We start from the raw sequence: 12,251 nt of genomic DNA, 5'->3' as shown, positions 1-12,251 counted from the left end.
TTTACTTCATTCTTACGTTTTTTTTCAGGCAAGGAGGAGAAGGAATTTGCTAGACAGTGTTTTTGTTTGAGGCTCAAGGTGTCAAATTCATTTTAGTTCACGAGCCAAATACAGACCAGTTTATTCTTAAAGACGGGAAAACAAGTTTACGTTTACAAGTATTCAAATCAATAAGTGACAGATCAGTTCCTGCAGGACTCCTACATGTCCTTCATTTTATGACAAGTTTTCATTTAATTTGGGAACATTTTGGGGAATAATTTGAGGAAACATGTAGAATTTTGGAAAATATGAAACACTTAAAAAGAATTTGAGATTAAATATGACTGCCCTAAATGTGATATATGCCTAAGAGAAAACGGTCAGCTCTGGGGAAAAATGTTTCATTGAAATTGTGTATTTGGAGGTACTACTGATCAAATCGTGAAGTAAATCAGTTGATGATTTACACAATGAGGTCATTTTTACTTTCTCCTGCGGAACGAATTTGGAGTTTAAAAGGGCCAGAATCGGCCCCTTGAGACTGGAGTATGACACGTGTCTAGCTTTTTTTTCTGTATTTCCCGTGATATCAGAATGGTGCGACTCAATACCCCACAACGAAATGCTTGAAAAATTTCATGAAAAATATAAAAGAAATTTCTACGTTTTTTTTTTCTTTTTTTTTTTGAGTAAATGTTGTATGATTCATTGATTCTATGAGGCCTACACTATGATGTTATCTAATAAAAAATGACAGCACTAGTAGCTCTAAGTGTGGAGGGAGTAATACAGACAGGCACTCTGTGGACACACCAAAGCTGCATTCCTGATGTCCTCCGTCCACTCAAGTCTCTCTCCACCTTCTTTTCCACACTGAAGGAAGTTGAGGAAGGCCTCTCAGATGGAGGTGCATAGGGAAGGCGACGGGTCTAGCACTACCGATAACACACAGGAGGGGGCGACACATTCCCACTCAGCCAGCACTACATACAGCCTGGGCACTCTCTTCCAAGATTTCTGGCATGATATCTGTAAAGCTGGGTGTGTATTTCCATCTTCTTACAACACTATGATGTGCAGAGAGTTGGCCTTCAGTTTGAAAACATAATCTGATTTGTCGATATAGAGCAAAACAGTGAATAATATGGTTCCCATTGTATAACTGAAGGCCAGCCTTTAACTCAGATCTAAACCAAGCTTCTTCAGCTGCAACATCATTTCCTCTCCTGACGCATTACGAAGCCTAAAGTATTGAAAATGGGAAGGATTTTGCAGCTAATTTATGGCTTATCAAGCTACGTTTAAAAGAATCATGGGGGCATGAATAATAAATGATTTTTTTCACTCTGAGATTTTCTATGAAGTTCTAAATGTCTGAAGCTTCAGCGTTGCCCTCATGTTTCTAATTTACTAGCTTTCAGCACCTCAGCAGTGTGGAACATTTCAGATGAAACACACAAGTTTTCATCCCTCATCTGTCACTAGAGCTGGGCGATATGAACCAAAATTCATATCTCAATATTTTTTTCTCAAAATGGCGATATACGATATAAATCTTGATATTTTATTTCAAAGAGTCTGACCAGAAAGACAATTCTGGGTTATATTTGCTGATGTAAAATTCCACAAAGGCATATTTATTAACAAACAGCTGCACAAAATGTGCCATTTAAGTCTTTTTTTCCTTGAAGGGACAGCACATGTGAGTGAGTTCTGTAGTGTGGCGTGTTTAAGGAAAGGTCTGGGTTAGAACGCACTCAGCAACCCATCAAACTGTGTTTTTTCAGGCTGTTCTGAGACGTAATGAAAGCAGTGACTCCTAAAGCAAGTATTTTAAAACATAATAAGCTATAAAGAATATGTACAATATATCAATTTAGGTGATATTGTAATTTCCTAGATATATCGCCCAGCTCTATCTGTCACACCATCGCAGTGTTTGCATTCTTTCATCAGAACCACAACTTATCCTAACAGCAAATACATCCCTGTCACTGTAGCATGATTGTTCCACAGTGTTGTTGTTGCATCCTGCATGTGCTCTCATTTGTAAATCAATCATCTTATTTGTGTGTAAATATCTCATTTGATCAATTTTCTTCTTCTCTTGCTTCTGTTTTTCTTTATTTTCTAATCCTTTTTGCTGTAAAGATCAAAGAAGTCCAAGCTGTCCATCGACAAATCCACAGAGACTGACAACGGCTACGTGTCGCTGGACGGCCGTGTGACCAATCGCAGCAGCGAGGAGGGTCTTCAGCTCCACGAGCAGTGCTGTGATTTGTTGAACAGAGCGAGCGAGGCGTGCTGGATCTCTAGCGTTCAGCCTGTGAGCGCTCACTCAGCACGCAGCTCAGGACGGATGCTGCCCACGGGGACCAAGGTGAAGCTCCTGCAGGTTCCTGGGCCAGGTTTTTTCAAAAGTAATCAGCTCGGACTCTTGGATTGGATCAACGCTTGAAAATTGGTTTTTCAAAAAAATAATTACGTAATCGGATTAAATCACGTAATCCAATCTTGCTTTTGATCCGGATCAAACCTTTAATTTAGGTTTGTCAGAAGAACTTTTTAGTACAATTGGGATCACTTTGATCCAAAACATCTGTATTAAACTGATCCCATCAGAAGGGTGGATTCAGCATGGATTTCACACCCAAAATATAATGAAACTTTAAAATTGTATCAAATAATACTATGATTGGATCTTGCAGTAGAGTGTACAAGATATTCAATGAATTCATAAGGTTTTAATTTGATTTGTTCATCCGTCAGGCTATAGTGATTAGGTAGGTTATAGGCCTAAAGCAATGTAGAAAGAGTTTGGCCTCTAATAATATATTTCATTCTGTCACTTATTGATGTATATTAATTTCAATGAAAAATAATAGTTGTTTTGTTTTTACTGGTAGATGTTTTTTGTGATGCATGCAATGATAAAACAGGATAGTAAAGCCAATGGCATCACGTCCTGTTTGCTAGTTCTGGTTCTGGTTCTGTCAGAATGCAGAAGGTTGGTCAATGGTCAGGGTCTCCAAAGGCTTGAAGCGTCCTCCATCAAACAAAGATGAGCACTGGTTATTCAGATTGGGTGATCCTGAAAAGTTTCTATCCAGATCAGATTGATCTAATCCAATGTTGCTTTGAAAAACCGACTCACAAGTAAAATGGATTACATGATCATGGATAGCAAAAGAAAGGATTACTAAATCCAGATCAGTTTTATCCAGATTAAACCATTTGCAAAACTGGGCCTTGATGATCTGATCTCACCTGGGTTTAGCTGACGTGTGTGTGTGTGCGTTGAAGGAGCCGGCGTCAGACGAGGCCTCCAGTGAGGAGGACCCAGAGGCTTCCTACAGCGCCCTACGAAGGGGAGTGGAGCGGATGAGCAGTGAGTGTGCGCTACGGAACCGCAAAAGTGCACATCACTACAAGAAGCACTACGTCATTGAGGTACACACACACACACACACTCTCTCTCTCACACTCTCTGGACTCCAGTTTCTGTCAGAGGACTTTCCTTCACCGAGCCCTTTTCTGTCTTTTCAGGACGTTCCAAAGTCTGGCACCAGCTGCAGCTCCAGATGTTCCAGTCTGAGGACTCAGGACTCTGAGAGCACTCGACACGAGTCAGAGACTGAAGACCTGATGTGGGAGGACTCCTGCACTGTGCAGAATGCAGGTCGTCCTGCACCTCAGAGACAGGTCAGAGGGGCGGAGCCTCTAATATGGCGATAATGTACACGTGTGCTGAGTTTGTAAACACACTGTTATGCTTTGCTCACAGAGGGAGAGGCGGAGCCACATCTGTGTGTCCTCCTGCTAAGAAGGAGTACAGAGACGACCCCTTCCATCAGGTCTGTGAATGCATCGTGTGGAGTTTAAGGACTTGTTGTTGATCAGATCTGTAGGGCCTCCGTTTTTCCGTTTCAAAATTTTCACAAATTCCGTTTCAGGGTTTACTCATTACCACGTCACGTCTGCATCACTATTAACTTTTTTTGTTTAGTTTCCATTTTATCATCTTTCCCTACTTAGATGATTTCACTAGTTATTAAACTTCCCAGAATCCTAATGTTACACACCCCTGCCTAGGATTACTGGAGCTTAAGATGAAGGTGTGCCACTTCCCTGGTCTCTAGCAGACACATGGACATAAACCTATAATTGCAATAATTTATTTACAACTATACACATCAGAATAAGGATAAAAACTGAAAAAGGCAGCTGTAGGCAATAAATAAATAAAAATATGGCCGCTCAGAATTTTTTCTCTCTAATGGATTGTCCCACAATTTCCTCTTTCTGCTGAGCTGGTTGAGAGACAGTGAAGGATGGCACCAGTACACGCCTCTCTCTGCTCTGCCACGCCTCAGGCGATGTCATCTCTCCTCCTTTTTACTGGTCACTACGCAGAGGCTCAACCAATCCTGAAGGACCTGTGTCCTTACAATACAACAAGGTTGCAATCCAGGATGATTGGATGGGCAAGCTGTCAATAAAGACACGCCCACAACGCACGCACACACCTGACTGGACAACACACAGCATTGACCAATAACAAAAACCTTCACATATATGACCTCCGTCGTAACACATACCATTAACATGCTAAATAAGGTTAATAGAGTCAACCACTGTTACTCATGTTACATTTTATATGCTATAGATTATTATTATTTTTATTATTATTATGTCACACTGAAATCTCACGAGATTACGTTTCAGTCATATCATAAACTAGATTTTAACGTGATATTGGCAGAAGTATTTGTTTGTCTCATTTTCTAGACATTCAATCGCCTGTTTTCTGGTGTAAGATAGTAAAATGTGTGATATTGTCCCAAAAAAATGGATGTAAGGAATTTCCATGTCATGTTGGGGCTTGATTTGAAATAAAGAGAGACGGGGGGGAAACAAAGGGTCTGTTTGCCTTTCCGTGTCACATAGATTTTTCCGTTTCAGAACGGGAATTGTGTTTTTTCCATCCTTTTTCTGCAATCATTGAAATCGAAGGCCTTGGATGTATCATCTCATCATCCATGTTTCCTCTTAGGGTCACGTTCCCTGGCTGCCACAGCTCCAACCCTGGCCTGGAGCGTGTGAGCGCCATCGTGTGGGAGGGAAACGAGTGTAAGAAAGCTGACATGTCCGTCCTGGAGATCAGTGGGATGATCATGAATAAAGTGAGCAACTAAAAAGGAAACGGTGACCGAATGCTGATGAATGAACTTCAGTAACGACTGTTTGTTTGCAGGTGAATCTCTACACGCCAGGGATCGGTTACCAGATGTTTGGAAACATGGTCCTCCCTCACTCTGGGCCTCACACCTTTCGCTTACCGGTATGAACAACATTCACATATATATAATTATATATAATTATATATATATATTCCATTATACATGTATTTATTTATGTTTAAATTGCTTTAAATGTATATGTTTGAATTGCTATAAATTCTTGAATTCGTTGAAGTTCAAACGTGTGTTCATCACTTTTCTTCGTCTCCTTCAGGTTGTCTCAGTACCGGGACTTGGACCAGCTGACCACCCTCTCAGCCAATGAGCTGCTGTCTGTGGCTGTGGGGGGAGAGTCTGTCTCAGGTGTCATGGTAATCACCATGGTAACGCTGAGCTTCGTGGTGCGCGTGTGCCTTATATGGCTCTTTTTCTTCCTGCTCAGTGTGGCAGAGCGGACATACAAACAGGTCAGAGAGCAACGCAGAGTTCAGTTAGACCACATGTGTCAAACTCAAGGCCCGGGGGTCAAATCTGGCCCTTTAGAGGCATCCAATTCGGCCCGCAGGAAGTAAAACTAAAAATGACAGAAAACATGAATTATTGTGTAAATTTTGGTCCTGCATTTTTCTTTGTTAATATTACATGCATGTCATTATTTTGGGGGGGCGACCATGGATCAGTGGTAGAGTGGGTCGTCTAATAACTGAAGGGTTGGGGATTCGAATCCCGCTCTAGCCCAAGTCATTGAGGTCTATGAAAAAGCTCTATATAAAATCCAATGCATTATTATTATTATTATTATTATTATTATTATTTTAATTGCAAATTGTTGAAAGAACTCTCAAATTTTCCACAAATCTTGCAATTTCTCATGAAATTACCACAAAATCTCCACAAAATTAGTAACAAAATCAAGATTTTTTTAGGTGAATTGAACTGATATTGAAAACTAGGGCGCAAATAATGTTAAAGGTGTTCTTTTCACCCAACCTAAAACCTGCGGCCCACTTAAGGTCAAACTGTCCATATTTGGCCCCTGAACTAAAATGAGTTTTGACACCCCTGAGTGAGGACACCCAAACCTCTGCAGAGATGAATCGGTTTCCTGTCTGTATTTCAGAGGCTGCTGTTCGCCAAACGTTTGGTCACCTGACCTCAGCACTCAGAGCCAGGAAGTCAGAAGTTCCACATTTTAGACTGAAGAAAGTTCAGAACATCAAGATGTGGCTGTCGCTACGCTCCTACCTCAAAGTATGACCCCACGCTCCGTCCACTAGGATCTACTTCCTGTCTACAGCATGTGAAACAATCTCTATGTTCTCCTGCAGAGACGTGGCCCTCAGCGCTCAGTGGACGTCATCGTCTCCTCAGCCTTCCTCCTCACGCTCTCTGTTGTCTTCATCTGCTGCGCACAGGTAACCTCCTCCAGCCTGACCAATCAGAGCTCTGCTATAACGATCTTATCTCTGCAGCTGCTCCACGTGCACGAGACCTTCCTGGAGTGTCACTATAACTGGGAGCTGATGATCTGGTGCTCCAGTCTGTCTCTGTTCCTGCTGCGTTTTGTCACACTGGGATCAGAGACCAGCAAGAAGTACAGCAACACCTCCATCCTCCTCACCGAGCAGGTACATGCACACACACACACACACACACACACACACACCTCACACTCACACTCACACTCACCCACACACACACACACACACACACACACACACACACACACAATCTGACGTCCTCTGGGTTTCCAGATCAACCTGTATCTGAAGATGGAGAAGAAACCCAACAAGAAGGAGGAACTCACGCTGGTCAACAACGTGCTTAAGCTGGCAACCAAACTGCTGAAGGTGCCATTATAGTTCCTCTTTATTTCCTCTATAGTTCCTCTTTATTTCCTTTTTGGTTCCTCTATAGTTGTTCTATGGTTCCTCTTTATTTCCTCTTTGGTTTTTCTATAGTTCCTCATTGGTTCCTCTATAGTTCCTCCTTGGTCCCTCTATAGTTCCTCATTGGTTCCTCTATAGTTCCTCTTTATTTCCTTTTTGGTTTCTCTATAGTTCCTCATTGGTTCCTCTATGGTTCCTCTATAGTTCCTCATTGGTTCCTCTATAGTTCCTCTTTATTTCCTTTTTGGTTCCTCTATAGTTGTTCTATGGTTCCTCTTTATTTCCTCTTTGGTTCCTCTATAGTTCCTCATTGGTTCCTCTATAGTTCCTCTTTATTTCCTTTTTGGTTCCTCTATAGTTGTTCTATGGTTCCTCTTTATTTCCTCTTTGGTTCCTCTATAGTTCCTCATTGGTTCCTCTATAGTTCCTCTTTATTTCCTTTTTGGTTCCTCTATAGTTGTTCTATGGTTCCTCTTTATTTCCTCTTTGGTTTCTCTATAGTTCCTCATTGGTTCCTCTATAGTTCCTCCTTCGTCCCTCTATAGTTCCTCTTTATTTCCTCTTTGGTTCCTCTATAGTTCCTCTTTGGTCCCTCTATAGTTCCTTTTTGGTCCCTCTATAGGTCTTCTTTGGTTCCTGTCAAGCTCTTCTTCTGTGTGTTTGTGTGTGGGGTGTGGGGTGTGGGTGTGTGTGTGTAGTGGGTGTGTGTGTGTGGTGTGTGTGTGTGTGTGTAGTGTGTGTGTGTGTGTGTATAAACTGTGCTTGTGTGTCCCTGCAGGAGCTGGACTCTCCGTTCCGTCTCTACGGTCCTGACGATGATCCTCTTCTCTACAACATCACACAGGTGGTGATTCTGTCGGCGGTGTCGGGCGTCATATCCGACCTGCTGGGATTCAACTTGAAGGTAAACCATCGTCTCATGTGTTTATGTGTTTGTAATTAACTCACTCACTGTTCCTTTCCTCTCCACAGCTGTGGAAGATCAAATCATGACATCCCTGCGTCGCCGCTCCGCGTCACTGAACAGACGCGTGTGACTCCCTGGTCGTCACTGAAGGACACGACATCGTGCTCGACCTCCGACTCCGTGCAATCCAACACTATTTATTTACCTGCTCAGTGTTTTTATTTCACCTTCTCCTCGTTTCTGTTCACGATACGACACAAAGTGTTCAACGTTGTTCACTGTGAGGATTCAGTTCTCTTAGAAAGCATGAGTCATTTTATTGTTTTTTCTATTTTTATTGTACCTTATGTTATACAGATTTCATCTAAAGGCTGTGCACAGCGCTTTGACGTCATTAAAACCCTGCATTTCATGGAGGAGGTTGAACACAGTCGAGCTAAAGCTTCAAACCACAGTCGCTCACTTGTTTTTTCAGACTTAAGTTCATCCTTTCTGTTTTTCACAGATAAGAATGTAAAAAAAGTGTTAAAGTCTCTCGATAATCACAGCGTTTTGTAGAAAACAGGTGTGAGAATAAGTCATTGTTACACATTCAAAAAGCTAAAGCAGGATTACAATCGTCCAGGCAACGTAAACTTCATCCTTAGAAGTCACGTCAAGTATTTGCTAATGGTGTTTTATTTTCCTGACAGCTTCAGCAGTATTCTCCTCAACACGTCATCACTCGTTTAACTTACTTTTTTAATATATTCTCTTTTATGTGGAAACATTTAAAATGTCTTTTTTTTTTTTTTTTTTTTTTCCGCATTTTGAAGAATAAATATTTTGTTATTAACAGACAGCGAATCGTTTAAGCGTTTTAAACTAAATACAAAAAAGAAATAAACTTTTTGGTTCTAGAAACAAACAGCAGCAACAGAACAGGTTGTGTTGCCAAATCAAAAAGCAAAATTGGCTTTTTAACGTAAAGCTAATCGAGCTGTGGATTAAGTCTGTTGTTTTTTTTTTTTTCGCTCACGAGCACTTTAAAAAAAAAAAACCTCCGTCTTTGAATGGAAGAAGTTACATCTTGACTGTGTTTGCATATTTTATTTTAAAGTACGTTGTACGGGACGATATCCTGGTTCAAGTGCTCGTATAATCATCAATCATCATCATCATCAGTGCGTCTGAGGAGGAAGACCAAAGTGCTTATTTATGTTTATTTGTGTCAGCATCTGCTGGGAAAACGAATGTATTTGTAGCACCACACTTTGAAATCTCTGTGTTCTAGCGTTTTTTAGTTTGTTTTTTTCTGTTTTAAAGAACAAAAAAGTTTGAGCTGAACGAAGGACGACAGTGAAGGACTCGTTGTTGTGCTGGTGTTTTTTTTTTTTCAGAGACAAATATTCAAAGATTTTTTTTGCTTTTTGTGAACGCTGTCCACGAGCTCTATGTTTTATAAGAAAAATAAAAAAAAATAATGTTGAATGCTTTGACTCTGGGTTTTTCTAACTACAGGAAGGAATGTTTATAGAAGTTTTCCATTTTTATGCTTTATTTTTTTAAAAAATCGAATTTTTTTCTATTTTTATGCCTTCTCAAAAAAAATTCAAAAAATTTTCAATTTATATGCCTTACTCCAGCCTCATCTCAGAAAATAACCCATTTTTTTTCCAATTTTTATGCCTAATCTCAGAAAAAAAACTAAGATGTTTCAATTTTTTTGTCTTACATAAAAATATCAGAAAAATAATCCACATTTTTTTTCATTTTTTTGCCTAAAAGATTTAATGAGATAAGGCTATAGCCATATCATAGAAAAAAAAATTCAATTCTAAAGTTTTCAATTGTTGCCTTATCTCAGAAAAAAAGCTAAAAATGTTTCCATTTTTTTTTTTTACATAAAAATATCAGAAAAATAATCCAACATTTTTTTTTCATTAGCATGCCTTATTTCAGAAAAAAATAAAAAAAAATTCACTTTTCATGCCTTAATTTTTTTTTTTTTTAAATATTTTTTCTATTTTTATGCCTAATCTTGTATAAAAACATCACAAAAATAAACCAATATTTTTCAGAAAAGAATCTATTTTTTTTCTGTTTTTTATGCCTTATCGCAGAATAAAAAAAATCTAAATTTCCATTTTTTGCCCCTATCTTAGAAAAAAAACCTTTTTTCCTAGTTTTTTTCAAATTGTTTTCCATTTTATGCCTTATTCAGAAAAAAAATGAATTTTTTTTCTATTTTCATGCCTTATCTCAGAATAAAAAAATCTAAAATCTTTTCATTTTAATGCCTTAAAATTTTAATACCTTACTTTAGAAAAAAGAAGAAACCCTTACCCTAACTCTAACATTTTTTCGATGTTGTCTTATCTCAATACAAAAAAAAAATTGAAAATGTTCCATTTTTATGCCTGATCTCAGAATATATATTTTTTTAAATGTTTCAATTTTTCCAAATTGTTTCCATTGTTATGCTTCAGTATAGCCTTACTTTAGAAAAACATATTTTTTTTCCCGTTTTTATGCCTTAGCTCAGAAAAAATTTCACAATATTTCAATTCTTATGCCCTATCTCAGAATGAAAAAATCTAAAATGTTTCCATTTTAATGCCTTAATATAACCTTACTTTAGAAAAAGACAAAAAGTCTAATGTAATTTTTGAAAATGTTCCATTTTTTGCCTGATCTCAGAATTTTTTAAAAAAAAATAAAAAAATGTTTCATTTTTTTCCAAATTGTTTACATTTTTTATGCCTTACTTTAGATTTATTTATTTATTTCCGTTTTTATGCCTTATCTCAGAAAAATTTTCAAAATGTTTCCATTTTTATGCCATTTCAAAAAAATTATCAATTTTTTTTTCTATTTTTATGCCTTATAGCCTTATTTAAAGGAAAAATGTATTTTTTTATTTTTATTTTTGTGCTTTATCTCAGAATTTTTTTCAAAATATTTTTAACAATGTTCAAAACATTTTTATGCCCTATCTCAGAAAAAAAATTCCAAAATGTTTCAATTCTTATGCCCTATCTCAGAATAAAAAAATCTAAAATGTTTCCATTTTAATGCCTTAATATAACCTTACTTTAGAAAAAAGAAGAAAAAAAAAAATCTAAATTTTTTCGATTTTTATGTCTTATCTCAGTAAAAACATTTTTGAAAATGTTAAATTTTTTGCCTTAGCTCTAAAAACATATATCATTTTTTTTCAAATGTATGCCTTATTATAGCCTTATTTTAGGGGGGAAATCATTTTTTTTTCCCCCCTATTTTTATGCCTTATCTCAGAAAAAAAATTCCAAAATGCTTCAATTTCTTATGCCCTATCTCAGAATAAAAAATCTAAAATGTTTCCATTTAATGCCTTAATATAACCTTACTTTAGAAAAAACAAGAAAAAAAAATCATTTTTTTTTTTGATGTTTATGTTTTATCTCAGTAAAAACATTTTTGAAAATGTTAAATATTTTGCCTTAGCTCAAAAACATATTCTATTTTAGGCCTTTCTATAGCCTTATTTTAGGGGGGAAATCATTTTTTTTCTTATTTTTATGCCTTATCTCAGAGAAAAAATTCCAAAATGTTTCAATTCTTATGCCATATCTCAGAATAAAAAAATCTAAAATGTTTCCATTTAATTTTAACCCAACATTTTTAGATTTTTGTCTCATCTAATCTAATTTTTGAAAATGTTTCATTTTTTGCCTTATCTCAGAATACAAAATAAAAATGAAAAAGTTTCATTTTTTCCAAATTGTTTACATTTTTATGCCTTAATATAGCCTTACTTTAGAAAAAAATAATCTTTTTTTCCGTTTTTATGCCTTATCTCAGAAACACATTTTCAAAATGTTCCATTTTTATGGCCCTATTTCAGAAAAAAAATCTTTTTTTTTTTATTCTTATGCCTTATCTCAGGAAAAAAAATCAAATTTTTTTCAATTTTTGTGCTTATTTCAGAAAAAATCTATTTTTTTCTATTTTTATGCCTTATTATAGCCTTATTTTAGATTAAAAAAAATAAAATAAATCTATTTCATGCTTATCCAGAAAAAAAATTGCCCAATTTTTTCCATTTTGGTAAAAATTTTTCAGAAAACAATTTCAAAATGTTTCCATGTTTTTGCCTTATTACAATTTTTTTTTTCCATTTTTGTCTTACATAAAAATTCCATTATTTTCCATTTTTATGCCTTATCTCAGAATAAAAGTTTTTAAAATGTTTCCATTATGTCTTATGTAAAA

At 36.9% G+C, this 12,251-nt stretch overlaps 1 protein-coding gene across 1 annotated transcript in view; it reads left to right on the top strand.

The window, feature by feature from the left end:
• LOC114465885 (putative homeodomain transcription factor 2) overlaps positions 1-9,349 on the top strand; it is a 45,398-nt gene extending 36,049 nt beyond the window's left edge. The window contains 18 exon segments of the mRNA XM_028451193.1: positions 862-1,023; positions 2,134-2,362; positions 3,286-3,432; positions 3,529-3,637; positions 3,640-3,684; positions 3,769-3,836; positions 5,036-5,053; positions 5,055-5,165; positions 5,237-5,287; positions 5,289-5,323; positions 5,497-5,689; positions 6,343-6,358; positions 6,361-6,473; positions 6,551-6,637; positions 6,695-6,850; positions 6,977-7,072; positions 7,890-8,015; positions 8,084-9,349. Coding sequence (XP_028306994.1) covers positions 862-1,023; positions 2,134-2,362; positions 3,286-3,432; positions 3,529-3,637; positions 3,640-3,684; positions 3,769-3,836; positions 5,036-5,053; positions 5,055-5,165; positions 5,237-5,287; positions 5,289-5,323; positions 5,497-5,689; positions 6,343-6,358; positions 6,361-6,473; positions 6,551-6,637; positions 6,695-6,850; positions 6,977-7,072; positions 7,890-8,015; positions 8,084-8,104 — 1,783 coding nt within the window. The 3' untranslated portion in view covers positions 8,105-9,349.
• Positions 9,350-12,251: the final 2,902 nt, after the last annotated feature.

This window comes from Gouania willdenowi, chromosome 6 (assembly GCF_900634775.1).
Source record: "Gouania willdenowi chromosome 6, fGouWil2.1, whole genome shotgun sequence".
NCBI lineage: Eukaryota > Metazoa > Chordata > Actinopteri > Blenniiformes > Gobiesocidae > Gouania > Gouania willdenowi.
This window is presented reverse-complemented; position numbering and strand designations above follow the sequence as displayed.